At 37.1% G+C, this 27,118-nt stretch overlaps 1 protein-coding gene across 2 annotated transcripts in view; it reads right to left on the bottom strand.

Annotated features, from left to right (window-relative positions):
• LOC149570290 (Leucine-rich repeat protein kinase family protein) overlaps positions 1-27,118 on the bottom strand; it is a 260,412-nt gene that overhangs the window by 168,855 nt on the left and 64,439 nt on the right. For both annotated transcript variants that reach the window (XM_089822925.1, XM_089822924.1), the window contains exon 2: positions 12,976-13,510. In XM_089822925.1, coding sequence (XP_089679051.1) covers positions 12,976-13,510 — 535 coding nt within the window. The remainder of the gene's footprint in view (positions 1-12,975; positions 13,511-27,118) is intronic.

Genomic DNA, 27,118 nt, shown 5'->3' with positions numbered 1-27,118 from the left:
TAATGAACATGCATTCATGTCTAAAAATTATAATCATAATTTTCGATCAAATAATCACCATAATAATCAAAATATTCATAATCATTCTAATAACAAATTTCATTTTAAGACGTGTAATAACCATAATAATTGTAACAATAATAGTAATTACCATAATCAAAAGAATAACTCAACACACTACCCCATTGCACATATTGTGGGAAGATGGTCATGTTAGTAATAATTGTTGTAAGAAGCAAAATGATAAGCCCATCAATCAAAAAGTCAACATAATGAAAAATATAATTATAAGATAGGCAACAATAGTGGTCTTCAATCTCATCATGAATTCACATGAAATTATAATGTTTCTAGACCTTTAGAGTGGATTATTGATAGTGGTGTATCTCAAAATGTCAACTTCTCATAAAGAAGTTTTTGACTCTTGGTATCCTAATACTTCAAATATTCCTATTTAATTAGCTAATAATCATAGTTGCAAAGTTGAAGGCTTAGGTGATTTGACTGTTATTGGGAAACTTCATGATGTGCTTTATTTTCCTAAATTGAAATCTATTCTTCTATTTGCTGCTGTGTTATATCAATATTATAGGATTAAATTTTATAAGAATATGTACAATGTTATTAATCCTAGAACTGATCAAGTTATTGCTAATGCCAAAATGGATCATGATAACTCGTTTAAATTCTATGAGTTTGTCAATTCTAGGTATTCTTTACACATTTGAATTCTGATTATATTTTTTTAATGAAAAAAAGAAAAAATGCTTGATGGATAGCCTAGTATTATTCCTTCCAAAATTAGATGTACCAGTTGCATGAGTGGTAAGATGCACAGTGAGCCCTTTCCACATGGTCAGTCTTGAAGAGAAAATCATAAATTTCACCTTGCTCATAGTGACCATTTGGGACCCATGGAGAACAACTTCATCCAAGGATCAAGGTATGCACTTGCATCTGTTGATGATTTTTCAATAACTTGGATCTACTTTTTGTGTTATGAAATATCCCTGTAAAATAAAAAGGGAGACTAAAATAAAGAATATTGTGATCCTTTGATTTAAGGAGAGACTAATAAAGAACAGTTCTAAAACCCTTCAAAAAGGGAGAGGAATAATTATTTTGTAAATAAGAAAATTCTGGTCAAAGGGTGTGATGGTTTAAAAACCAACCCTTAAAATGCTATATAAAGCATTCACATGAGGCTTAAGAATGAGGACATGGAGATCACTCAAGGAATAAAAAGGTATCTTGATGGGCTATGGGCACTTGGAGAAGGTGATGCACAGCATGTGTCCAACTCGGGGTATAGCATACATTTAGAACTATCTCAGGACTGTTGTGCATGTTAAGTAATTACTTTGAAGCATGTCGTATACATGCTGAGTATTTATTTTAAAGCATGTTGATACTTGGGAAGCGTCTGCATTAGTTCTAAATAAGAAGTATAGCTCCTCCCAGCTGTGTCATAGCCATGAGGGCCAAGACCACTAAAATCTTCTTAGATTGAGAATGACCATACCGAGTTCTCAAGATTCAATTAAGTATTGGAGATCCCTGATGATAAAAGATATTGATAAGGTAATATTAGAATTTGGTGATAATATGATTGATTTATATGGTTGTCATTCAACTTACCATATTAGATATTTCCTTCAAACTTCTTATAAATTATCACTTGTACAATATGCATTTTTATTATATATATTTTGGATACCATATACTGCAAATAATGTCAACTCTAAGAGAAAAGTGACACTGCATTGGTGAAGTTAGAATTGCACCCAATAATTTTAGTACAGAACATTAGATATATTTCAAGTTCAAATAAAAAATTACTCTCAATAATCCAAAATTCAAAATACAGAAAATCTTAACAGTCTAGTTCAATTTCATGAAAAAGAATGTGTTGCTTGTGATGGTAATTGTCCAAGGTGTTTGCCAAGCTTTGTGTACAAAGGCTTGATCAGATCTTTCATCCTATTTTTCATGCCACACTAGGAACCATGATCCAACTATAAATCTACAGAGGCCATGAAAAAGCTAGTGTTACAACACCATCGATAGATATATCTTCTAATTCATGGGATGTTCCAGTGTGTTACTGTCAACATTTGGGTGTCCTTGCCCACCTGAGTATCAGCAAAACAGAATTAATGGTGTCACTACTCTAACTAAGATTCAGACCATATAGAATTTGTCTTTAATAAAAACTGTCTCCACTTTTCCTCAAGATTCACATGTTATACCTCAAGAGCCTTAACAGTACTATGATTATGATGGCTTCACCAAATTAGATGTGTCACCATGGAATTTAGGCAAACCACTTAATCTCATAGACCATTCATGTTTCAAATTGCTATTTTTAGAAATGCTATTTTTCACAATTGCTATTTCCAAAGGTTCTATTCGGGACAAATTGTCAAGGGCCTATTTTTAGGTTACTTTAATTGCTGTTTTATATTTTAGTTTTATCCAAGGTTGCACGGGTATGTGGGTACGGGAACGGGGACGGGTACGGGAACGGGTACGGGTACGCATATTTTTCAAAATAGGGGACGGGGGTACGTGTGTATGCCTATTTTTTCTATATTATTAATATTTTATAGAAAATATAAAAATCAAAATATATGTCATGAGTCATGACATTGAGCATTCAAAACAAGAAATTTGAAATATATATATATATATATATATATATATGCTATTGCTGAATGTTTAATGTTTAAAGTATTTTTCATAATAGGGGACGGAGGTACTTGGGTATGTCAAACTTATTTAAAAATTATACCTTTATATTTATAAAAACTCCGAAATTATGAGTCATGACAATGGTTTTTCAAAACAAGAACAGTGATAAAGTTTGCAAATGTAATGTATTGTTTTCAGTTTCAGATTTGCTATATGTTTGAAATAATAGTACATGATAAATGCTTAGATGCATAATAAAGAAGGCAGACTTTAAACATGAACAAGAGGATCCTAAATCATATAACAATGACATATTGCAAATGATAAACTTATGACTTGAACAGTGATAAAGTTTATTGTTAATGAGTATCAAAGTTTCAAACTGATTTGGTATTGAATTAAGTTTGATAAACAACAAGCTAATACAAAAATAAAAAACCAAAATCAGAATCTTAATCAAGGTCCTTAGCTATGATGCTCTCCACCGAGTACCCGGTACGTGGGATACGTGTACCCGGTACTTGGGTACGTGGGTACTCAGTGGGTACGAGTACCAGGGGTGTGGGTACGAGTACCCATGCAACCTTTGTTTTATCATTTTGGTTTTAAAATTTAGTCCTTCTTGTCTTAAGGGAGCTTTAAGTATTTCTACTTTAAAACATTGAGATTCGGAGATGCTAAAAAAAATTAGTTACCAGATTCATTCCCTAGAGGCTGGATTTGGATTCGGATCCAATCCCGATCTGGATTCGTGCCTGGATTCGCGCAGATCCGGGCAGGATCCTTGTTTTACACAATGGATTCGTCCGACCACGAATCCGAACGAATCCACTATGTAAAATAAGGATCCTACCCGGATTTGCACGAATTCTCAAGGATTGACGGTTTTAAGTGGGTCTTAGTTATTTAATATGACTTTAGAAAAAAAAAATTGCTTTCTAATCCTAAAATGACCCTTTTATATTATATATACTAAAAACTGAAAGAAATATACATAGTTCTAAAACTATATATATATATATACTCGCAAATCCTAATTGGGGAAAAAAAATCGCGAATCCACGGATCCGATTCACATGCCCGAATAGGATTCGTATCCTGAATTGATAACTAAGAAATAAAATAATGACTATTGTAAATCCCAAAAGTTAGGCATCTAGTTGGTAAATCTGTAACTTGTTAATCATTCTAATCTGACAGCAGATCAATCAGATCTAGTATAGAATGATAAGTAGAGGAACAAGTCGTTGCATTATTCCTTCTTCAAGATCGGCATCTATCCTTAAAAGGTTGTTTTAGTATTAATCTAACAACATTTGTTTGTGTTTGTAATTAATATTAATTACCCTTAGAAAGTCGTCGACTTCTAGAGGTTAGGCAAGTGATTTGTTGAAGACACATGTGTCCCTTGACTCCTATACTTATAGAGGGTAAGGATGAAGTCTAAGAGCACACAAGATCAAATACAAGTCTGCTCATTAGTCATTACTGCCCTCATTTGAATTGCAGAAATAGAAGACAGAACTCTGAGTTATATTTCTAATTCAATTCAAGGCTATCACCTGAAGTTATTCTCAACAAACTATAACAAGATAAAGAAGGCAGATTCCAGTCTATATTCAGTCCAAGGATATTTTGAAGAAACTTTGCATGGTATTAGAGCTCTAGTAGTCAAACCTAGGCTCTGCAAAATTCAGTTATCAGACTTCATATATATCTAGCAACTATCTTCTATCTTCAATGGCATACACAATCAGATCCGAGGACAGGTTTGATGGGAAAGGACACTTTGATGCCTGAAAATTCAGAATCATGATGATTCTTGAAGAGAATGATGTAAAACAATTTGTTGATAGAGCATCCAAACAACCTCCAGTTGAACCTCATAAATCTATCTGGAGCAGAGGAAATAGAAAAGTCATTCAAATCATTTTAGATGGAGTAAAAAATGATATTGTACCCATGCTTACAAAGCATCAAACTATATTTGATATGATGAAAGCATTACAAAATGCATATGAGGTCAACAATGCAACTAGGGTTCTAGCACTGAAAAGGAAACTAAATCACATTCAGGTAAAGAAAGGAGAATCAATAAATTCCTACTTCTTAAGGGTTGCCGACATTAGAGATGAACTGTCAAGTATAGGAACCATTATTAGTGACACAGAATTAACACTAATGGCTATAGATGGATTACCAAATTCATGAGAGACTTTTGCACAAGGAATAAGTGCTAGAAAAATTTGGACACTGCAAATCTAATTGTCCTGAAAATTCTAAACAAGAAGCAAACTGTACAAATGTTACTCAGGAAGAAGATACCTATGATCTTGAGAATCGTGTATTGTACTACTCACTATCAAATGAAATTTCAAATAAAGCATGGGTAATTGATAGTGGATCTTCTAGACATATCACAGGATACAAAGAAACACTACTCTTTATCAGAAAAGGTTACCAGTGAAGTTACCATTGGTGATAATTCAGCACATTCCGTTGAAGGAATTGGAAATTGCACCTTGACACTAAAATCAGGAAATACTCTTCTTCTCAAAGGTGTACTCTATGTACCAGGAATTAAAAGAAATCTAATCTCAATTACAAAGCTTGAAGATGATGGGCATAATGTTGCATTTGTGGATGGCAAAGTATTAACTTGGGCAAAAAACTCCTCAATCAAGAAAGCGAAGTTGATTGGTCGGAAAAAAGGATATTTGTATGAATTGAATACAGAATCTAGTCGACCTATTCAAGCCTTAATTCATGAAGCTGCAGACAAATGAAATATGGCACAAAAGATTAGGGCGTCTAAATTTCAAAACCTTATCAACTATGGAGAAGATGGTTACTGGATTACCTAAACTAAATATAGACCACTCAAGCATGTGCAAAGGGTGTGCTCTACGTAAGAACACCAGAAGTTCATTTCATGATAGCACTAGGAAAACAAATAATGTTTTGGAATTAATTCAATCAAATTTATGTGGAACTATGTTTGTTCCTTCTCTTGGAGGATTCTGGTATTATATTTTGTTCATAGATGACTTCTCTAGGGAAACATGGATTTACTTCTTCAAATGCAAAGAATCAGACGAAATCCTAAAGAGATTTAAAGAATTTAATACATTAACTAAAAACTTTTCAAGACACAAAATTAAAACCCTTAGAATTGATAACAGAAGGGAATATACCTTAGACTTGTTTAAAAGGTTTTGTAAAGAATCTGGGATTAAGAGGGAGTACACCGTTCCTTATAATCCAGAACCAAACGGGGTAGCAGAAAGAAAGAATAGAACAATTATAGAAGCTGTTAGAGCTATGATTTTTGATCAAAATCTAGAATATTACCTTTGGGCAAAAGCTTCTTGTACTGTTGTTTATATTCAAAACAAAACCCGCATTCTTACCTTAGAGATAAAACTTCTAAAGAGGTATTTACTAAGGTCAAACCTAATATAAGTTATCTTAGGATTTTTGGGTGCCCTGTATTTATCCATGTTCCAAAAAAAAAAAGAACCAAGTTAGAACCCTCTAGGAGGAAAGGTATTTTTGTAGGGTATAGTGAAACATCTAAGGCATATAAGATTTTCATACCTGGACAGAAAAGTATTAAACTTAGTAGGGATGTAATTATTGAAGAAGATATAGCATTCAAAAGAGCTCTAAGTTCTGAAGAACCTTCTCCTTTACCTAGTTTTGAAATAAATAGTGAATTTGGGTCCCAGAGGAAGAACTTAGAAGAAATTGAAGATGAAATTCAAAATTTAAATCTTGAAGAAACTCAAAATTCAAAGAAAAGACCACTTTGGGCCATTAAAATAGTAGAAGCACAAGACATTGTTGCACCTTCTGGAACAATCAAAGAAAGCAAAAGACCTACAAGGTTCTCTAGTTATACAACAAACATGAGTGATTTATCCAAAACAGAACCAACCAATCCTTCTGATGCTATTAAACATCCAGCTTGGAAAGAAGCTATGACAGAAGAATATCAATCTATTATGAAGAATGATGTTTTGGAAATTGTTCCAAGACCTAAAGGAAAATCTATTGTTTCTTCCAAGTGAATATTTAAAATAAAGCATGCTGCTGACAGTAGCATTGAAAAGTATAAAGCTAGATTTGTAGCTAGAGGATTTTCTCAGAAGGAAGGGATTGATTATGAAGAAACCTTTGCTCCTGTTGCCAGATATACCTCCATAAGAGCAATCTTAGCAATTGCAACATCTAAGGGATGGAAAGTACATTAAATGGATGTAAAAACAGCATTCCTAAATGAAAAGATTACAGAAGAAGTATATCTGGAGCAACTTGAAGGATTTGAAACTCATGATCCTAACGTTTTTGCTTGCAGGCTCAAGAAAGCTCTCTATGGGCTTAAACAGGCTCCCAAGGCCTGGTATGAAAGAATTGATAAGTATCTCACCGGCTTAGGATTCTCCAAGAATGAAGTCGATCCAAATTTATATTATAAAAGAGATAAAGATGATATGGTAATTATGATATTGTATGTTGATGATTTACTAATAACAAGTGATGATCATCTTAGAGATCAGTGCAAGAAAGATCTAACTAGAGAATTCAAGATGAAAGATTTGGGACTCCTTCATTACTTCCTAGGACAGGAAGTACGGCAAAATTCTGACAGTATCATACTTAATTAAGGAAAGTATACATCAAACATTTTGAAGAGATTTGGAATGTGGAATTGTAAGTCTATGTCTTCTCCAATGGAGACTAATCTACATAAACTTAAGGAAACAACAGCAGAATCACCTTCCATAGATTCTACTCTCTACAGACAGATGATTGGGTCCCTTATGTACTTAGTAAATACAAGACCGAATATTTGTTATGTTGTTAATGCCTTACGCTAGTTTATGTGTGAGCCAAAGGAGATTCACCTAGTTGCAATTAAACACATTATGAGATACTTACAAGGCACTCTTAATTTTGGACTCAAATATAAGAAATTTGATCTAGATTTGCATGGATTCATCGACTCAGATTGGAATGGAAGTGTTAAAGACAGAAAAAGTACTTCAGGATGATGTTTCAATTTAGGATCAGCGATGATATCTTGGATATGCAGAAAGCATTCTTCAGTAGCTCAGAGCTCCACAGAAGCCAAATACATTGTAGCAGCGATGTCCTCTCGAGAAGCAGACTGGCTAAGGAAGTTACTTGTGGGATTATTTGGGCAAGCCATGAATCCTACGATTATTCATTGTGATAATCGGAGTTCCATCAAGCTTTCAATGAATCTAGTTTTTCATGACAAGTCCAAGCATATTGAAATTCCTTACCATTATGTAAGAGATATGGTACATAGGAATTTTGTAAAATAAGAATACATTTGCACTGCAGATCAGACAGCAGACATACTCACCAAACCTCTTTCTAGAGTGAAGATAGAACACTTCAGGAGACTTGGTATGGTTGATTTGTAATCCATTTGTACTCTTTAAATTATTAATAAAATAATTTTATTTTGTCAGGTTATTGACTATTATGGGCTCCACCATTTGTATTCATTATTTAAGAACTGATGATCTCTGAGATAATGAACACTTGTATAAAAGACATTATAAGAAATGATGATCTCTTAGATAATGTGCTCAATAGTAGAGTTCCACTATAAGATCTAGATGAGTTTAAGATCATGTTGTGATGTTGATATTGCTATGTCAATGAGTCACAATTTGGATAAAGGAAGAATTTTATTATTCTCCAAGTTTATCATGTATTCTAGTACGTCTCAAACTTAGGATCATGTTGTGATGTAGAAATACCAGTATCTACGAGTCACAATTTGGATAAATGAAGAAATTATATTACTCTTCAAATTTATCCTGTACATTGTATTCTTTGCAATACTATTATCACTAGTAGCAGTGATTTGTCATACTACAAGTTTAGTAATATAACATTGTATCATGTGTTCTATGATACCACATGCTAAGGAGATTCTGATAGATATAGAGTATCAATTCTTGCTTGTGTATTTTTATTGATGTTGCTAGATATGATATCTCTTAATATGATTATCAAGTTAAGAGGGAGTGTTAAATCTGTAACTTGTTAATCATTCTGATCTGACAACTGATCGATCAAATCTAGTATAGCATGATAAGTAAAGGAACAAGTCGTTGCATTATTCCTTCTTCAGGATCAGCGTCTATCCTTAGGAGGTTGTTTTAGTATTAATCTAACAACATTTGTTTGTGTTTGTAATTAATATTAATTACCCTTAGAAAGTTGTCGACTTCTAGAGGTTAGGCAAGTGATTTGTTGAAGAGACATGTCCTTTACAAGGACATGTCCCTTGACTCCAATACTTATAGTGGGTAAGGATGAAGTCTAAGAGCACACAAGATCAAATACAAGTCTGCTCATTAGTCATTACTGCCCTCATTCGAATTGCAGAAATAGAAGACAGAATTCTGAGTTATATTTCTAATTCAATTTAAGGCTATCATCTGAAGTTATTCTCAGCAAACTATAAGGAGATAAAGAAGGCAGATTCCAGTCTATATTCAATCCAAGGATATTTTGAAGAAACTTTACACTGGTAACCTACAAATAAGTGTTTTGTGCACTAGGCCTGTTTATGGGCATTTTGGAGCTAACCCTTCCAGCAAACCACAGAGTCCAAAAATTTGGACCCCTCCGGAAGAAGGTTGGATTAAAATTATTTTCAATGGAGTTTCTAAGGGGAATCCTGGACCATGTGGTGTTGGGCTCATTGCTAAAGACTGGAAGTACAAGATCATTGCTTGGAGTACTAAGAAATTGTCTCCAATATGAATAATATCACAGAGGCCTATGCAGCTCTGCTTGCTATTAAGTTGGCCAAAAATCTATCACTTTCAAAACTTCACCAAAAAGGTGATTCCCAGGTTATCACAAATGCTATCATTAGTGCAGGGACCATATTTTGGAAATTAGACAAGATCATTAAGGTGGTGTGAGAAATCCTCCAATGCCAGTTTTTTTAAAATCTCCCATGTGAGATGTGATGGAAAACAAGATGCAAAAGGTTTTTCCAAGCTGGCAGTTGACTTGGTAGGCAAGGATTAAGTGATTTTTCCAAATGGTGTGTTTTCAAATTTGAATGACATGCAATTAATGCCAGACAGATTGTACACGACCCAGGAATTTGTGGAGTGACAGCATATAGATGCAATTAAGATTTGTCTAGTGAAATGTACAAGAGTTACTACCCTCCTCTCATGTGTCCTCCTTCTGTGCTTGATTAAAGTGGATCTTTCTAGATAGTATTTGCATTTTCCCTGTTTCTGATTCGTAATTTCATGTGGCAAGGATGCAGGCAAACTTTCACTCAGGGCTCAGAAGGCAGAGATTGCATTCTGGTGGTGGGTTTCTAAGGAGTGTCTCCCCAACATATTGACTTTCGAGGATGAAAACTTCGTACTCCAGACCAAAATGATATTGGGTATGCATTTTCTACAAGCGGAATACCGCCAAAAGACCAACATGGACATTTCATCCCTATTCAGGGCCTCGTGTTTAGAATTTTGCATGAAAGAGGAGAGTACACAATTAATGCTTTAGTATATTAAGGAAGAATGGAGGGGAGGCATGGAATCACTTCTCATAAATGCCAGGCCTGGTGAAGGCTTCGCTGCCCCAGGGGTCTTTGGATGCATGTGGATGAATTAACGCCCCACCACCCGCGCCCCACCCCTCCCCCCCACCCCCTGAGTTCGTTCTCTGAAGTGCAAATGAATAGGCGGAATAAAGAGCAGTAGCCCAAATTGGGCTCCATGAGCTCAAACGTCGCTTTTTTCGTAAGGAACTCATTGCCTAGAGCTAAGTCACAAGGTTTGAATTTGAATTCAAGTTCGTCGATCATAAAATTCAGATCAAACTTGGCAAGGGTAAAAATTTGGATAAAAATCGACATTAGATTTAACTTACATAAATTTATTTATTTTTAAATATAAGTAATATATCCATAAAATTGTCAAAATAGTTTGGCATTGCTAAATAATTAGACCAAATAATTCAATATTATTTTAAAACAAAATAATATTATTATAAATAACAATATTGATATTTAATATCATAAAATTCGGATGAAGTTCGAAAAGGGTAAAAATTCGCTGAAATTCAAACTTCATGAATGAAATTTGGGGCATCCTGCGACTTAGGCCTGGAGAAGTGCTGAGAATCGAAAGGGCCAAGGAGAAGCAGGGCCATCAGTGGTGCCAAGATGCCGTAGAGGATGACCGGCTGGTAGGAGGAACGTGGGTGCACAGCTTGCATTGACTGCTCCAGTGGGTGATAGTGATCACCCTGGTTGAGAATCTCAAATGGCTGTGCTTCATTTTTTTTGTGAACAAAGATCAAGCTTTGTGCCTTTTCCTTGTTCTCTCCTTTTCCCTCCATTTTCTCATTGCATTTATTTATAATATTATTGGCTTTATCTACACTATGGGTGCTTTTCTTGGAGGGTTTTGAAGACTTGATATGTGCAGGAGCTTTTTGGCTCAGTGGGGTAAATGTGATGGGGTTAATTGAATATCTGATGTCTGTGCCTTACTGGTCTGCAGGATGGACTTCTTATTACCATGTGATTTCTCATACTTTTTATATATATAATAATAATCATACTTACCAATCAGAAAAACACATGCATTGAGCACAAGACATGGGGAATGATAGCCAACCAGTGCCTTTGCTACTAAAACTGTTATTCAATCTGATTAACTATTTTTGCAATTTCAATGATTAGACTGATACTAAATAATAGTATCAAGCTGCGTTCTGAAGTTATTTATTCACCTAAGCAATAGCTTTGTAAACAGCTTTATTTATGGAATCACATGTCATCTTGTGTTGCAGTTATTGTTCTTTTTTCACCTTGTTTACAGGGAATTGTTGATCTCTACTTTAGCCAGCAGGAAGGTGTTGCCATTCATATGTTTATATTTGTTGATTTTATTTCTAAAATCTGAAAATTCTACTTCTGAGACAAGACCTGTTCCCAGTCTTGTGTTCGTAATCAAGGAAAAAAGACAAGCAGATAAAAAGTTATTTACATTTACACAAACACCCCTCAGAAAAATTTGTATATTTTGTCTGTAAGTTAGCATCTAGGATAGTTTTTGAAACTAGGAAACTTCCTTCGTTCTAATACAAATTTAGGTAGTATATAGGTTTAAATTATTATTATTATCCTTGTCAGTTTTTTTATTAGAGTCTTTACATATGTAAATTGGGATATTGGGTTATTGCAACAGCTCACATAAAATACTTTCTTGGTTGAGGCAATTAACAAGATTAGATTAAAATGTGTCTTGAGATAATCTTATAAACACTTCCAAGATACAAATAAGCAAGGTTGCAAGGGTACTCGTACCCACACCCCTGGTACTTGTATGGTTGTACCCACGTACCCAAGTACCAGATACACGTACCCTAAGTACCGGCACTTGATGGAGAGCATCATAGGTAAGGACCTTGATTAAGATTACTGATTTTTTTTTTCATTTTTTGTTTTTGTATCAGCTTGTTATTTATTAAGCTTAATTCAATAACTAATCAGTTTGAAACTCTGATACTATATTGACTAACAATAAACTTTATCACTCTTCAAGTCAGAAGTTTATCATTTGTAATATATCGTTGTCATATGATTTATGATCTTCTTGTTCATGTTTAAAGTCTGTCTTCTCTATTATGCATCTATTCATTTATCATATATTATTATTGCAAACATATAGCAAATCTAAAACTGAAAACAATACATTACATTTGCAAACTTTATCACAGTTCTTGTATTGAAAAACCATTGTCATGACGCATAATTTCAGGTTTTCTATTTATAATAAATTATATAAAATAAAGTTTGACATACCCAAGTACCCGTCCCCTATTATGGAAAAATGCCGTACCTGTACCCTAAGCACCCCAAGTACCCCCGTCCCCGTGCAACCTTGCAAATAAGTGACACAGTGTGTGGTGTTTAAGGCATGATGGTATAAAAATCCTCTGTTTTATTGTATTAAAACTATGATCAAATTCTAACACGTTTGGCATTCACAGTTTTATACATCGGACCTCCAAAAGCATATGAGTAAGAAATTCTTGCTCGTGCATTAGAAGAATTACAGCAATATTGACAACATCAAACAAGTTTTAAATCTTTGAAGCTGAAATTTTTCTGCACTTTTACTGTAGACAACAACTTATGCAGTATATAAATGACATAAAAAACATGGCATAATACCTAGTGAGTAGTATCATGTGTGTTACCTGATTGAATCATTGTTCAAAGCACCAAAGTTTATCCTTGCCGAAACATGAAGAAAAAATTGAGTTTCAAAATCTGTGTAGTACATGGATCCATTAAATTGACGAAGTTCAAGAGTCGAAATAAATGAGCTTCCAGTTGAAGCATTTGAGAGACAAACACTTGTTGAAGTAGACTGAGCTAAAAAGATCAACTCTTTTATTTTTGGGATGTCAACGTCAGATATTGCAACTGTAGACCAGTAGGTTGCACCAAGCGAGATGTCAAATGTTGGATATGTACTGCTATTGTCAAAGTTCCCATACAAAAATGTTGCCCTTACAAGGTACCTTGTCCTTTCCTTCACAGGCAACGTATAACAGTATTTCCTTTTATCAGCAGGGAAGTATCTTACTGTTTGATAGTGCTTTCTAGTTTCACCAGCAACTGAGATACTTGCTACCGAACCTCCAGAAATATGACTGTCATCAGGGAGCCACTGAAGTCCATTGCTATCTGTCGAAGCATGTTTCCCTCCACAATCAAGACTTAAGAAGCCTACTTCATGCAAAACGAGAGGGGCTTTCAGGAAGTTAAATACCAAGTTTACAAGATAAGTGCAAGTAAATAGTTTCCATTTGAATCAAGAGACAGTTAATAATATCTATTGCTTTGAAAATATTTCATGTAACCCTTCAATTTTGAACAGATTAGAAATAAATAACAATCAAGGAAAGGAAATTTTGGATAAACAACAAACCTAGCACATTTTCACTAATTCAGAAACCTCAGCAATGCAATGCAAGAATAGAAATAACAGAAAACAATTGTATATAACTAGTTCAGACTTTGTTAATGGACCCCAACAGGATACTGCAGGGAAGAGAATGGGATAATCATTCATGACTGTACGTGCTCCTGTTTTTATAAATGGTCTGAGCCTGCAAAAGTCACAAATGTGTGGATTTTGATGCCAGAGAAGTGCCTTTAGAGACAACTTAGTTGATTAATAGAAAGCCTAGTCACAAAGACATGTTAGATAAGATAAGATAAATGTGTTGATGTCTAACAAGAGACCATGAAGATCTAAGGGATTGGGAAGTGTACAACAAACCAACAGATAGCAACAGGAGCACTAAACAGTATTCACGGAAAGAACAAGCAGTAAAGCAAAAGAACAAAGAAAATAAAGCTAAATACTCCTCACCAACGAGTACTAATACAAAACCAAAGGTTACAGTCTGGGGCAAAGGTGTGTCCCGGGCCGTCTCATGGAGCTGCTGGAAGTAGGGCAAGATTGTCGAGTGCATCTTCTGCGAGGTCTCACAGATCTAGTGTGGCTCAAGGGAAGGCTGAGTGCAAAAGAACAAGGAAAATAAAGCTAAATACTCCTCACCAACGAGTAGTAATCCAAAACCAAAGGCTACAGTATGGGGCAAGGGTGTGTCCCGGGCCGTCTCATGGAGCCGCTAGAAGTAGGGCAAGATTCTCAAGTGCGTCTTTTGCAAGGTCTCACAGATCTAGGGTGGCTCAAGGGAAGGTTGAGTGGCTGCTTCGTCCCCCCAACAAGACACTCAAGTGAAAAAAGAGGTGATGAGCTGCAAAAGTCTGTCGCAATGGGAATTGAAGTTGCAGAGCATGATCTTGAAGATGCATGGCCTCCTAGAGATAAAGTGCAAGACATCTCTAATTTGTGTATCTGAAAAATGAGGAAAGGGACCCACACTTTCTGAATAAGCAATAGAACCTCCCACTGATCTCATACTAGAGGAACAGAAAATGAAATGGGTCTCAGATTCCATCTCCCCAAGGTGGCAAAGGTGACAGATCTTGTCCTCTCTGTCAATCTAATGATCACATTGTATGTGTAACCAATGGGAATACTTGGCCAATATATCAACTTGGAAATTACATCTACTAGACTCATTTACTATATCGACCAAGGACGTAAACTTGAAATGATGTCTGCAAAGTATATGCTTTAAACCCCTTTAAAAGTGTCATCACTAAGCTACAAGAATCAAATGTTTAAACTATCATGCTGAATTTGAAATGAAGGCAGTTATTCTATTGAAAGTACCACAACACAGAAATGAACCTACTCTATCGCTATGTTGCAGGAACAACCGCAAACTCTGTTACTCGTGGCTGCAGGAGCAACAAATTACTAGCTTACTTCTAAACAAATAGGAAACTAATTTTACCAAAAGAGAGCATTCGCTCACCAAGTAGGCCCCTTGGATGAGCGAATGGAGAAACTCTGCAGAACTCAACTACTAGATAAAGAGAGCATCATGTCATTCATATTCAACTCATCAAAGTACAACTAATAATTACAAAATCACAAACTTCACTACTTGCTATTGCATTACAAAGGATTTTCCAACTAACTCTGGAAAATAAAAGCAACTGCTTATTTATCCTATCTGACTGAAACAAACTTTTCTATTTCTAATATTCTCCACAATGTGGGTTCAACCAAATCTTCAATCAATTAAATCAAATAGGGAATCATTAATCATGGAACAACTCTTCCTGGAATATAGCTTGTCGTGCTTCTAAATTTTAGGCAGGATGTTGACAGTTAAGTTGACTCGATCCTTTTCAACTGCTACGAGGATGCACCGCCGAGTGCTTGATACATGTCACTCTTCAGGTATAGTTGACTCATTCCTGCAAAGGGTTAGCAAAATATCCAAATTCAAAACATATATCCAATCATCAAATTATAGAAAAGCATTTAATGTACTAACTCGCTAATCTTTGCTGGCAACACACAGCTACAAAAACATTCCCCATTAAGTTATAGGAAGAGAATGTCATATTCACTTATCATGCACATATCTAATTTCATTAATCATCCAAAAGTGCTACCTTATAATATCATGTCCACAAACCATAAAGTATAGAAGTTCACAGATTCACATACTTATATAGTCATCATATCTTAAAAGTCTTCAAGAATGAACATAAAAAACTAGCAAAAAGACTATGAAACTTGTCAAGACAGATGTTATAAAATAGTCCCATTAGAGAGCCCACTTTGAAAGACCCTAAAGAGATGCAGAGGGCATGAGTCCCACGGTGAGTGAGGTACCAGGGCAGCAAATGACCTCATCCTAGATATCAATGAAGTGCACGAGTAGACGGGCATCCTTGGGTCGAGCCCCCTCGAAGGGTTACTCCATGTCGTGATAATATACTATTTGTAGGTGTAATAACCCTCAGCTGATTATAACTTCAACAAACTTCAAATTTCTTTATTGATCAATAATTAGGCATTTTCAAACACTTGGCAAGCATACTTAACTCCAATTCCCACTGACTATGCTGAAGATTGCAAATTTTATACAACTTTTCGTGTGTGTAAATACTTTGGATTTGAATATATATATATATATATATATATGAGAGTGTCTAATATTGACAAAATGCTAACCATGTGAATCGGCTAGATTCAATTGCAAGTCTATCAATAACATTCCTTAGCGGATTACAAGTCTTTACATCAACAATAAAAAATTGTGAACTGAAATTCAAAACTTGTATTCGCCATAACCATTGCAAGTGCAAGTTGAACTGTAACCGCCTTCAAATCTGTCCGCCAAGCCTCTAAATGGCTTCCTGGAGAAAAAGGTAGCAGGCCTGAAAACTCAACACTGGTCCTCAGGAGTAAATGCAGACTTCTAGCTGGAAATTGCAGCTCATGTAATGATCAAATCAGTGCTCCAAATATAAAATAGCAGCCCTTCAAATTCAACTCAAATTCCCACACTTTAAACGCATGTAAGAATTGGAAAACAATTTAAATGAATGTCCGGAATATTTTAAATTCCAAACCATCGATAGATAATAAATGATTCTATAGCTTCAATCCACCACAAACTCTCAACATCAATGCTGTCTTCCAAAGCAACAGTAAAGATGGAAATGGAAGACAAATGATTTTCAAAATTCAACCCACAATTGCTCAGCTATTAATTGAAATCCACTTCTTAGCTTCAAACCCTTATACTTCAGCAAGGGCACCAAAATCAGAACCCCAAAATGTCACCAAGACAACAAAGCAAATAATATTCAATCTGATGCCTTTCCCATCAAATGGCCTCATATTTATAATCTCCAAATGGCACAAGTTTTCCAAATGAACTCCACTTAAGAAGCTTCCTCCGCAGACCGTTAAAATATAATAAAGTGCCATTATAATATAATTTATTAATTACTTTTGGCTCCAAAAATAGCCTTTTCCACCATAACATAATATTCCGACACACAAGGCCACTGTTTCTTGTGCCCATGATTTAAAACTTTTCAACCCGATTCCAACAAGCTATCATACTGAGGTAACCAACATTAAACACCAACAAAAATAGCAACCTCAACATATTTAGATGAATAATAATAATTCACCCGTGTTGTGAAAAAATTGAAGAAGCATCAAAATCGAAATCTAACAACACCAGAGTGATCCCAATGAAGAAAGACAATGAATGAACCTTACAAGGGTGACTTACTATAAATAGGTGCTCCCTCTGAGATTCTTGGAGCCCAAACCGGAAGCCCAAAATAAAAACTGAGAGCATCACTCAACTCCTCTAGCTCAACTGGGTTCATCGAAACCAACAGTTTGATTTACTATGATTAGTAAGTCCCTCAAACGGAGCCAAAACACATCATAGGTTGTTGGAAAGCCTATAACCCCACAACTGAGACCCTCAAATCCCACTAACAGCTCACGAGGGTCGCTATGGTGAACTGACCAAGCCAACTGTAGGAACCTGCTAAAATGGGGACATTACAGTCCTCCGTCCCTAAGACTGCTTGTCCTCAAGAAATCTTGGAGAAAAATGAACGTCACAATCCCCCTAGATCCCAAGCATAGAACTGCGTACTGTCCCTATTGTGTACAAGCAACTCCTCTAGCACCAACACGCAAATAACAGACATCAACATTAAAATCATCTGAAAACCAACTTTAGGAGCTGATGAAGGCAACAACTCATCAGAACTCAACCCAATTGAAATACCAACTCTATACACACCTGAGTCCCCATCAAATTGACACTCACACTCAACTGTACTGTGCAGATGATAACGACCATAAGTACCTGAAATCAATATCATAAACTTCAAGCTCAGATAAATTGTCCTGGGTGTGTGGATATTGCAAGTGGTCCAACTTACAGCTATCGATCTCATCTACAAAAGATGGTGCCAACCCATCCCATAATGGATGGTATGAAATTGGAGCCAACCCACATCGACGTGAAACTAAATACTCTCCCTGTGGGTCAAAAGAGAAGTGATGAACACTCCTCACAGTGTATTGCCGATAAAAACTCCCAATCTATGTCAAGGGCTCATCAATACCAAACTAAGAATCAGGAGACGGCTCCAATCTCTGACTCCAAACTATTGGTCGAGCAAGATCTTGGTCAATCCTCTCAACAAACCCAACCACGAAATTCCTATGGGGAAGCATGGTAAACAGAGTCTACAATCTTTCCCACCAACCTCTAAATGACACAAGAGCCTCGGATGAGAGTACACTCAGACACTATATGAATCCTCCCGCACATCTGAACCTTCCAAAAGATACTCCATGAAAGACTATGTGCAGTAGAAATATATGTAGAAGCATTAACCTGTTCCCCTACTACTCAGAGTTGATCCCTCTGAAAACGTGGCACAACAAGAATCACATTGCATTCCTCAACTAATGCTCTCACCTCTTCCATACCTAGTGCACCCATATCCTAGGCGGATGTGACTACCACATCATCACACCCCTCATCCCTGATCGTGGAAGCAAACTTGCCACCAACCACAATATGCAATTGAACGGGATTTGGGGTTGGTGTCCACTGTACTCGTTCCAACTCCACAGTAACCTCATCCAACTATGATTGTGACTCCTGAAGAGCGCCAATTGAGGTACACTGAAGAGAGTCCATAGTCACCTCAAGCTCTTGGGTGAGCTCAGCCACCTCCTCCTCTTTCCCTAACAACATCTCATAACAGGTGCTACCCCACTCCAGAAGGTAGTCCTTGCCAACCACTAACTGCAAATAGTTATGCTTCAAGATCCTGATAGCCTCTCGAAGCACATGAACCTATACTAGAGAAAGAGTATTATTACTGTGCTCATCTAACATAGGAGCACCCCAACCATATGCGTCTAACATCTTATGAATCGCATCATAATGCTCAAAAGCTGAAGAGATGTCACCATCATTCACCTTCAACTGGTTGGCCACATGATGCCTTTGTAACCCCTACCTCCTGTGCAAACTCTATGTCTCGCTAATTGCACTATGATAGGAAATTGAATGAGAACTTCTCACCACAAGATCGCTCACTACATGTGTGCTACCGTCCTTGCACATATCTGCAATCGATGTACAACTACTCAGTGCCTCAACCAACATTTCTTTTGAAGAAGCAGAAGTCCTTGTTGTATCATACTCCTCGTATGACTCTATTTCCCCCTCACAAAAAGTCTCTATAAATCCTAATCCTAGGATCCATCCAAAACCTTCTCAAAGTCATCACCCCATAACTAACAAGGGGTATCATACCCAGTGTAGCTCATACCATCATCAAATAGATTACATGATGTGTCCATACTATCTGCATCCATATCTCCTAATAGAGCCTCAACTATTGACACCTGACTCTGCACACATGACTTTATGTCATGTTGTGAATCAAAAATGCTAGAGCCTAAACTAACATCCGTTGACTCCACTATAACATCTAGATCACTAATATCATAATTGGATAGCCCCATGCTCTCATCTATCCCACCAGAGAAAAGAGCAGCCTTCCGCTTTGGAGCAACACTATAATAGCTGACATATATATCTCTAATAGCAATTCCCTCCTCGAGAGAGTGTAATATCTCGTTCTAGACTTGCCTTATGAAGTCCCGTAGTATGCTTCAGGTAGTCTTGTTGTGTGCTTCAGGTAGTCTGGTTGTGTGCTCCAGGTAGTATCCCTTAGTGCTTCGAGTGGCCAATGCTTCAGATAGTTCTCCCTCAGTGGTTTGGGTGGCCAGTGCTTTAGGTAATTCTCCCTCAGTGCTTCATGTGGCCAGTGCTTCATGTGGTTCTCCCTCAGTACTTTGGGTGGCTAGTGCTTTAGGTCAGTGCTTCAGGTAGTCCTCCCTCAATGCTTCAGGTGGCCAGTGCTTCGGGTAGTTCTCCCTTAGTGCTTTGGGTGGCCAGTGCTTTAGGTAGTTCTCCCTCAATGCTTCGGGTGGCCAATGCTTTAAGTAGTTCTCCTTCAGTGTTTCAAGTGGCCAATGCCTCGGGTTCGTACGGTATTACCTCAATGGTCATATGGTAGAGTGTATGGTCGTACGGTGTAGAGTGGAGGGTATAGAGTGAAGATCAAGTTGTGAAGCGAATGGTATACAAATTGTAGGAAAATGACTAGTAATGCAACTATAACTTAAAGACCCAAATTCATCAAATAAAGCCAAAACATTAATGGAGATAGAACATATAGAATCTTCAAATAATATTTGCCACGACATGGTGCTTCAATTTGCCAAATCCAAACGAAGTATTAAAGGCGACAAAATAGGGTGAGGGTTGAATCCCACCAAAATCGGAAAGCCAAGTAGGGATGATCTTTCACTTCCGAAATGGTGAACAACAAAGAATCCCAACAGGAATTTGAAGTATAAAGAAATATAATCCGAATCACATACCTACAACTACCTTCAAGCCGTGCTTAAATACCCGTCAGGAAAACCTTTCCAAGGGTGTACAAAGATAGCCGACGGCAACAGCAACAAAAACTAAAATAAAATAGGTTTGAGATATATTAAATCAATCGGAATCAAAAATACAAATATTAACTTGGGCCCCATATTAATTAATTAAACTAATTAAAGGTCCTTTTATTATATTATTTAAATTTTGGGACCAGTTAATTAATTAATTTAATTTAATTATTACATTAAAAATTGGGGACATTACAAATCCTCGCCGGCCAAAGATTGCTTGTCCTCAAGCAATATGCAAACTCTAGGATCCCAAACCATGCACAAATGCAAATCGCTATATCTGTTGAAAACTCCATGCTTATTCATGATCACAAATTCAATTGAGATGAGTAGACTGCCATTCGAGCTCTGCTACACCACTCTGATATAAACATTGTTATATCCAAAACCACTAGGATGCCAATCATTAAACACGTTGATGTCCAGATCCATAATCTTCATCTAATCATCAATCACCTCAGGAACTTCACAACACATGTCGATTCTATTATTTTTATGAGGAAGCACTTCACGCAGAAAAATTGCAGTCATGCACGACTTAGGCAACGCTGAAGAGTAAACTCCATATTCAACCAACTGTGGTTGCTCTGACAAGGAATCGTCCATAACATCTCCAAGAAGTTGAACAGCCATTGATGGAACCTTCTCATTTGGAGGGCCACTGACAGAACCCAAGTTTTCATCGAGATAATCATTAGGTGTTGGTTTGACAATATTTGTCTCGACATCTTCCTCCAGAATCCATTCCTTCATCTTCGATTGAAGTACCAAATAGATTTTGTCCTTGTGGTAAATGATATCGCCAACCACCTTGTATCTGTCACCTTGCACTTGTCTGTACAATAGTTCGCACACAAAAGTATTCTAGTGTATTTGACTAACAAATGTGCTCTCCAATCGACTAGAAATTGAGCCATAGTGTCATCCAAGTCAGAGCTCTCCATTCTCCCAACAGGCTGGCAGAATCACTAGCTTTGATACCACTATAATGTTCTATTCTAGAGTTGCCTTATGAAGTCTTGTAGTATGCTTCAAGTAGTCTTGTCGTGTGCTTCAAGTAGTCTGGTTGTATGCTCCAGGGTGTATCCCTCAGTGCTTCGGGTGGCCAATGCTTCAAATAGTTGTCCCTCAATGCTTCGGGTGGGCAATGCTTCAAGTCAGTGCTTCAAGTAGTTCTCCCTTAGTGCTTCAAGTGGCCAGTGCTTCAGGTAGATCTCCCTCAATGCTTCGGATGGCCAATGCTTCAGGGAGTTCTCCCTCAATGCTTCGGCTGGCCAGTGCTTCAAGTAGTTCTCCCTTAGTGCTTCGGGTGGCTAGTGCTTCACAGGTAGCTCTCCCTCAATGCTTCAGGCGGTCAATGCCTCAAGTCCGTATGGTATCATCTTGATGGTCGTACAGTAGAGTGTATGGCCGTACAGTGTAGAGTGGAGGGTATAGAGTGAAGATCAAGTTGTGAAGTGGATGGTGTATGGATTGTAGGAAAATGACTAGTAATGCAACTAGAACTTGATGACCCAAATTCATCAAATAAAGCTAAAACATGAATGGAGATGGAACATATATAATCTTCAAATAATATTTGCCACAAGGTGGTGCTCCGATTTGCCAGATCTGAGTGAAGTATTACAGGCGACGGAATAGGGTGAGGGTTGAATCCCACCGAAACCAGAAAGCCAAGTAGGGAAGATCTTTCACTTCCCAAATGGCGAACAACAGAGAATCCCAATAGGAATTCGAAGTACAAAGAAATATAATCCAAATCCCATACCTACGACCACCTACAAGTTGTGCTTAAATACCCGTCGAGGGAAACCTTTCTGAGGGTGTACAAAGATAGCCAACAGCAACACTTACCAATGGAAACTAAAATAAAATAGGTCTGAGATATATTAAATCAATTGGAACCACAAATACAAATATTAACTTGGGCCCCATATTAATAAATTAAAGTAACTAATTAAAGGTCCTTTTATTATATTATTAAAATTCTAGGACCAGTTAATTAATTAATTTAATTTAATTATTACATTAAAAATTGGGGACATTATAGAGAGCCTAAAGTATTAGCAGTAACAATTACATCAACTATCTCTACACTAACTAGAGCATCAACCTGCTGAAGCTCAATGCCACTATCCTCTACTACCACTAACATGACCACATGTCCTTATGAAATAAGTCCATTATCAACTTTGCAAATAAGACTAGCAGGTGTTGTACTAAATATAGGTGCATCTGCATCATGGACACTTGTCGAGGAATACTCGAGCTTCCTTCCATGCAACCTCGATGCCGACCTTCTAAAAAAAGGCGGAAACCACATATCTTGTTTCCCTGTCAACCATCTCAGAATCTAATAGTCTCTCCACCAACCTCTACCAATGAAGACTAAGTGTTTCTATAATCTCTCTCAAAGCATTTATTTTCCTGCTATCTTCCTCACTACTCTGCCAACTCTTGGAACTACTAGGCCTCCTATATCTCTCCATAGCTACAAAAAGCTACAATGCTAGTCACTCCCAAAACAACAAATCTGAAATAATATAAATTTCCTACCCCACAGGATGGTAGGAAACCACTTTGATACCACTATAATAACCCTCAACTGGTTATAACTCCAACAAACTTCAAATTTCTTTACTAATCAGTAATTAAGTATTTTGTCAAACACTTGGCAAGCATACTTAACTCCAATTCCCATTGACTATGTTGAAGATTGCCAAGTTTATACAACTTTTTCTTTGTGTCAATACTTTGGAATTGAATATATATATATAAGAAAAAGAATGACACTGTTGAATATTGACAAAATGCTAACCATGTGAATCATTTTAGATTAAATTGCAATTCTATCAATAACATTCCTTAGCGGATTACAAGTCTTTACGTCAACAATTAAAAATAGCAAACTGAAATTCAAAACCTATATTCATCATAACCATTCCAAGTGCAAGTTGAATTGCAACCCCCTACAAATATGTCTAGCAGGCCTCTAAATGGCTTCCTGTCATGTCCCCTTTTCTGATAATTAAAAAATAATAATCTTTGCTAAGACAGGCAGGCCCAAGAAAGTGAAGTTTCGAAAAAAAGGAGTTAATCTTTGGAAACCGTTGGACTAATAAATGATAATTATTATTAAAATATGTTTCATTAACCTCTCTTGGACGTGAGTTACAGTTATGCCCTTTTTAAAGAGGTTTGGAGGCATTTTGGGGGGGATTCCAGACTTGATTTTCGCTCATTCTTTGTTATTCTTCAGAGGCTGCCAAACCTGTGGAGAAGGAGACCCAAGAACGGGAGTTTGCAGGTTTCCAGGGAGACCCAAGAACGGGAGTTTGCAAGTTTCCAGGAAGGCTAAGGACGGGAGTTTGAAGCCATTCCATGTGCATGCTCATACAGAGTTTGCCTTTGTGCTGAACGGTGTAGATTTGTGGATTTTTGGGTGTGTTTTTTGCATGAGTTTGGTGTTTTCAGTTGAGCATTTCATATCAGTTTTGGTTGCTGCTGTATTTCAGACTTTAAGCTGTTAAAATAGAGCTCAATATATGTATTGGGACGTGATTAAACTTCTGAGATAGATTATTAGTGTTCTTGTGGTGTTTCCGGGCATATTTTGTGCTATTTCGGGAGCCCGATGAGCATAGTTTTTGTCCTACATTTGTGAGCTGTTGTGTAAAGGCTATATAGATCTGGAAATGTTATTTTGTAGGCTGTTATGCTGCTGAACTTTCTGTAAAAATTTCCACTTTCAGATTTATTAATAACAGGTGAAGCTGTGAAGCTTTTTGGCACTATTTTCGGCATACCCGATTTGGGGTTTCTTGAGAAATTTGGTGGATCTTTTTGATAGCAGTTGTTTGATTTTGAAAATCTGATTAGAGGTGTGAAATACCATATCAAATCAGAAAAGGGGACATTTCAGTGGTATCAGAGCCATGATCTTGCCAGCCTGAGGGTTTGTAGAAGTTGCAGGTCAGTTTTGACAACTACCCAGATCTTGCATGTCAGTTTTGACAACTACCCAGATTTTGCATGTCATAATTTATGGTTGCATGTTTCTTCTAATCAGATGCATGTTAAAATTTATGGTTACATTCTATTTCTAATCATTTTCATGTTAGTTCTTGGTGAATTTGGTGGTTGTAGAAGTTTGCATTTCAGTTTTGACAAGTACCCAGATCTTGCATGTCAGTTTTGACAACTACCCAGATCTTGCATGTCATAATTTGGTGGTTGCATATTGCTTCTAATCAGTTGCATGTCCAAATCTATGGTTGCATGCTACTTCTAATCATTTGCATGTTAGTTCTTGGTGCTTGAAGAAGTTATATCCTATTGGGGTTACACTCTACTTTATCCAGAATGGACAGGTATAGTACAGAGTCTCAGAGGGAACAATCTTGGACAATTGATAGCCAGAGTCAAAATAGTAGAAAGGATGGTTATTTAGACATTCGAGATAAACTTATGAAAATAAGCCATGACATGTCTAAACAGTTGGTTGAGCACCACCGTATAAATGACATGTTATCTGACCCAGCTAAGGTGGATAAGTTGACTGAATTTCTATTTGGCAGATTTTCTCACAGGACAGATGACACAATTCCCAAGAACTTGCATGAGGAGTTTGAGAAACTAGCTGATAGCCAGGTAGAGGTCTCAGATTCTACTCTGCCACAGGAGGTGGTGGGAAAGGATATCACACAGATTGATAGTAACAGTCAACTTGATACTCAAATTGAGACAATTGTTTACAGGTCATCAAAGGGTGATGCCACAGGTATTCAAGATGGTATAGTTACAACAGGCAGTGACTACAATGTAGTGGGTTCAGATGATGATTATGAGGATGTTTTTGTGCAGGATGGTGAGATACCTGCTAGAGATGAGCAGACATTGAGCATTCATGACTTTGCTGAGAAAGAGTACCAGGCGCAGTTAGATGCTTCATCACATGAGGTTGAGGCAGGTAGTACTTCACATGATTTATCCCGCCAGGTGAAGGTGAGTGAAGATAGTATTGTGACTTCATTACCTCATCATGACAGGTATGTGGAGTTAGTTGGTATTGGTCATATTACTCAGGTGAGGAGTTTGCTTGAGTTACCAGTTGATTCTAGTTTACGGATATGGACTCGAGATTGTTATATTGGTGTTTGGGATTCAGTTGACTGGAGATCTTTAACACTTTTTGGTAGCAGTGTTTGTTTGGGTGCTATCATGGATTTGATTAGCAGATTACACGGTGTTGTCTTTTCTTGTGCCAGTATCTTGTCTGATGTTGGTATTAGTTTTTATACACCGGTGTTGGGCTTTGTTCATATATCCAGTCGACCATACTTACTGGAATGTGTTGATGATCTTTCATATTTGGCAGTGTGTACAGATGAGTCCCAGGATCATATTGGCATTGATGACATCCAGGAGGATGTAGTGGGCAATTTTGAAGACTTAGTTTCTTTGGGTACAGAGGAGTTGGACAGTAGTGCTACAGTTTTTGATACTCTGTATGTTGATATGAGCTTTAGAGTTGATTCACAGGACATGGATGGTAATACTCTAGAGACTAGTAACTTTGAGGATACTCCTTTAGACAGTGTATCAAAGGAGGTTTGTAGGAGACAGTCAAGCCAATGCCATCATGTGTCTAATCAGTTGAGAGTTAGTGATCGAGACATTGCTATCACTTGCCAACATTTTGATGCTGCTCGTCAGTTATTAGCAGTTTATGGATGGGGCTCTCCTACTAGTGATGAGCAGGAAGGAAGTTATCTTTCCTTGACAGAGATCCACTCTTTATGGGAGGCTATTCGGATTTTGAGACAGAATTATATGCAGTTGGTAGCTGACAGAGATTATCTTATGGAGTGGGGTAGTACAGCATATGATGCATTGTTGGCCAAGGAAGATGAGGTGAGTGAGCTTACTGAGCAGCTTGAGGTGACTTCTGAGATTCTTGAGAGTACACAGTTGGCTTTCAAGGAGTCACAGTTTCATTTGGCTAAGGTGACCATGGAGTTAGAGCGACTACAGTCTTTATCTGATTCTATACAGTCACAAGCTATGGTGTTTGGTGATTCGAGGATGTCTATGGCTGAGATTGTCAGAGACAGTGGAGATGGGGATGCATCCATCCTTGATACTAACATTGGCATATCAGGTTCATTCCCACTGGAGTCAGGTTTAGTTGAGTTGGGTATTGTAGCAGATTATTGTATGCCTGACAGGGTGGTGGCCTCTAGTACTGAAGGCACAGAGACTAGAGATGTATCAAAGGTCATGTGTGATGTTGGTGAGTCGACAGTTGGCATGGTTCCTGCTAGTAATACTACTCCCTTGGTGATATCTTTGGAGGTAGTAGTCAGTTCCAACAT

The sequence above is a fragment of the Cupressus sempervirens genome, chromosome 3 (genome assembly GCF_028749045.1).
Source record: "Cupressus sempervirens isolate cs-2001-9-10 chromosome 3, ASM2874904v1, whole genome shotgun sequence".
NCBI classification, from domain to species: Eukaryota; Viridiplantae; Streptophyta; class Pinopsida; order Cupressales; family Cupressaceae; genus Cupressus; species Cupressus sempervirens.
This window is presented reverse-complemented; position numbering and strand designations above follow the sequence as displayed.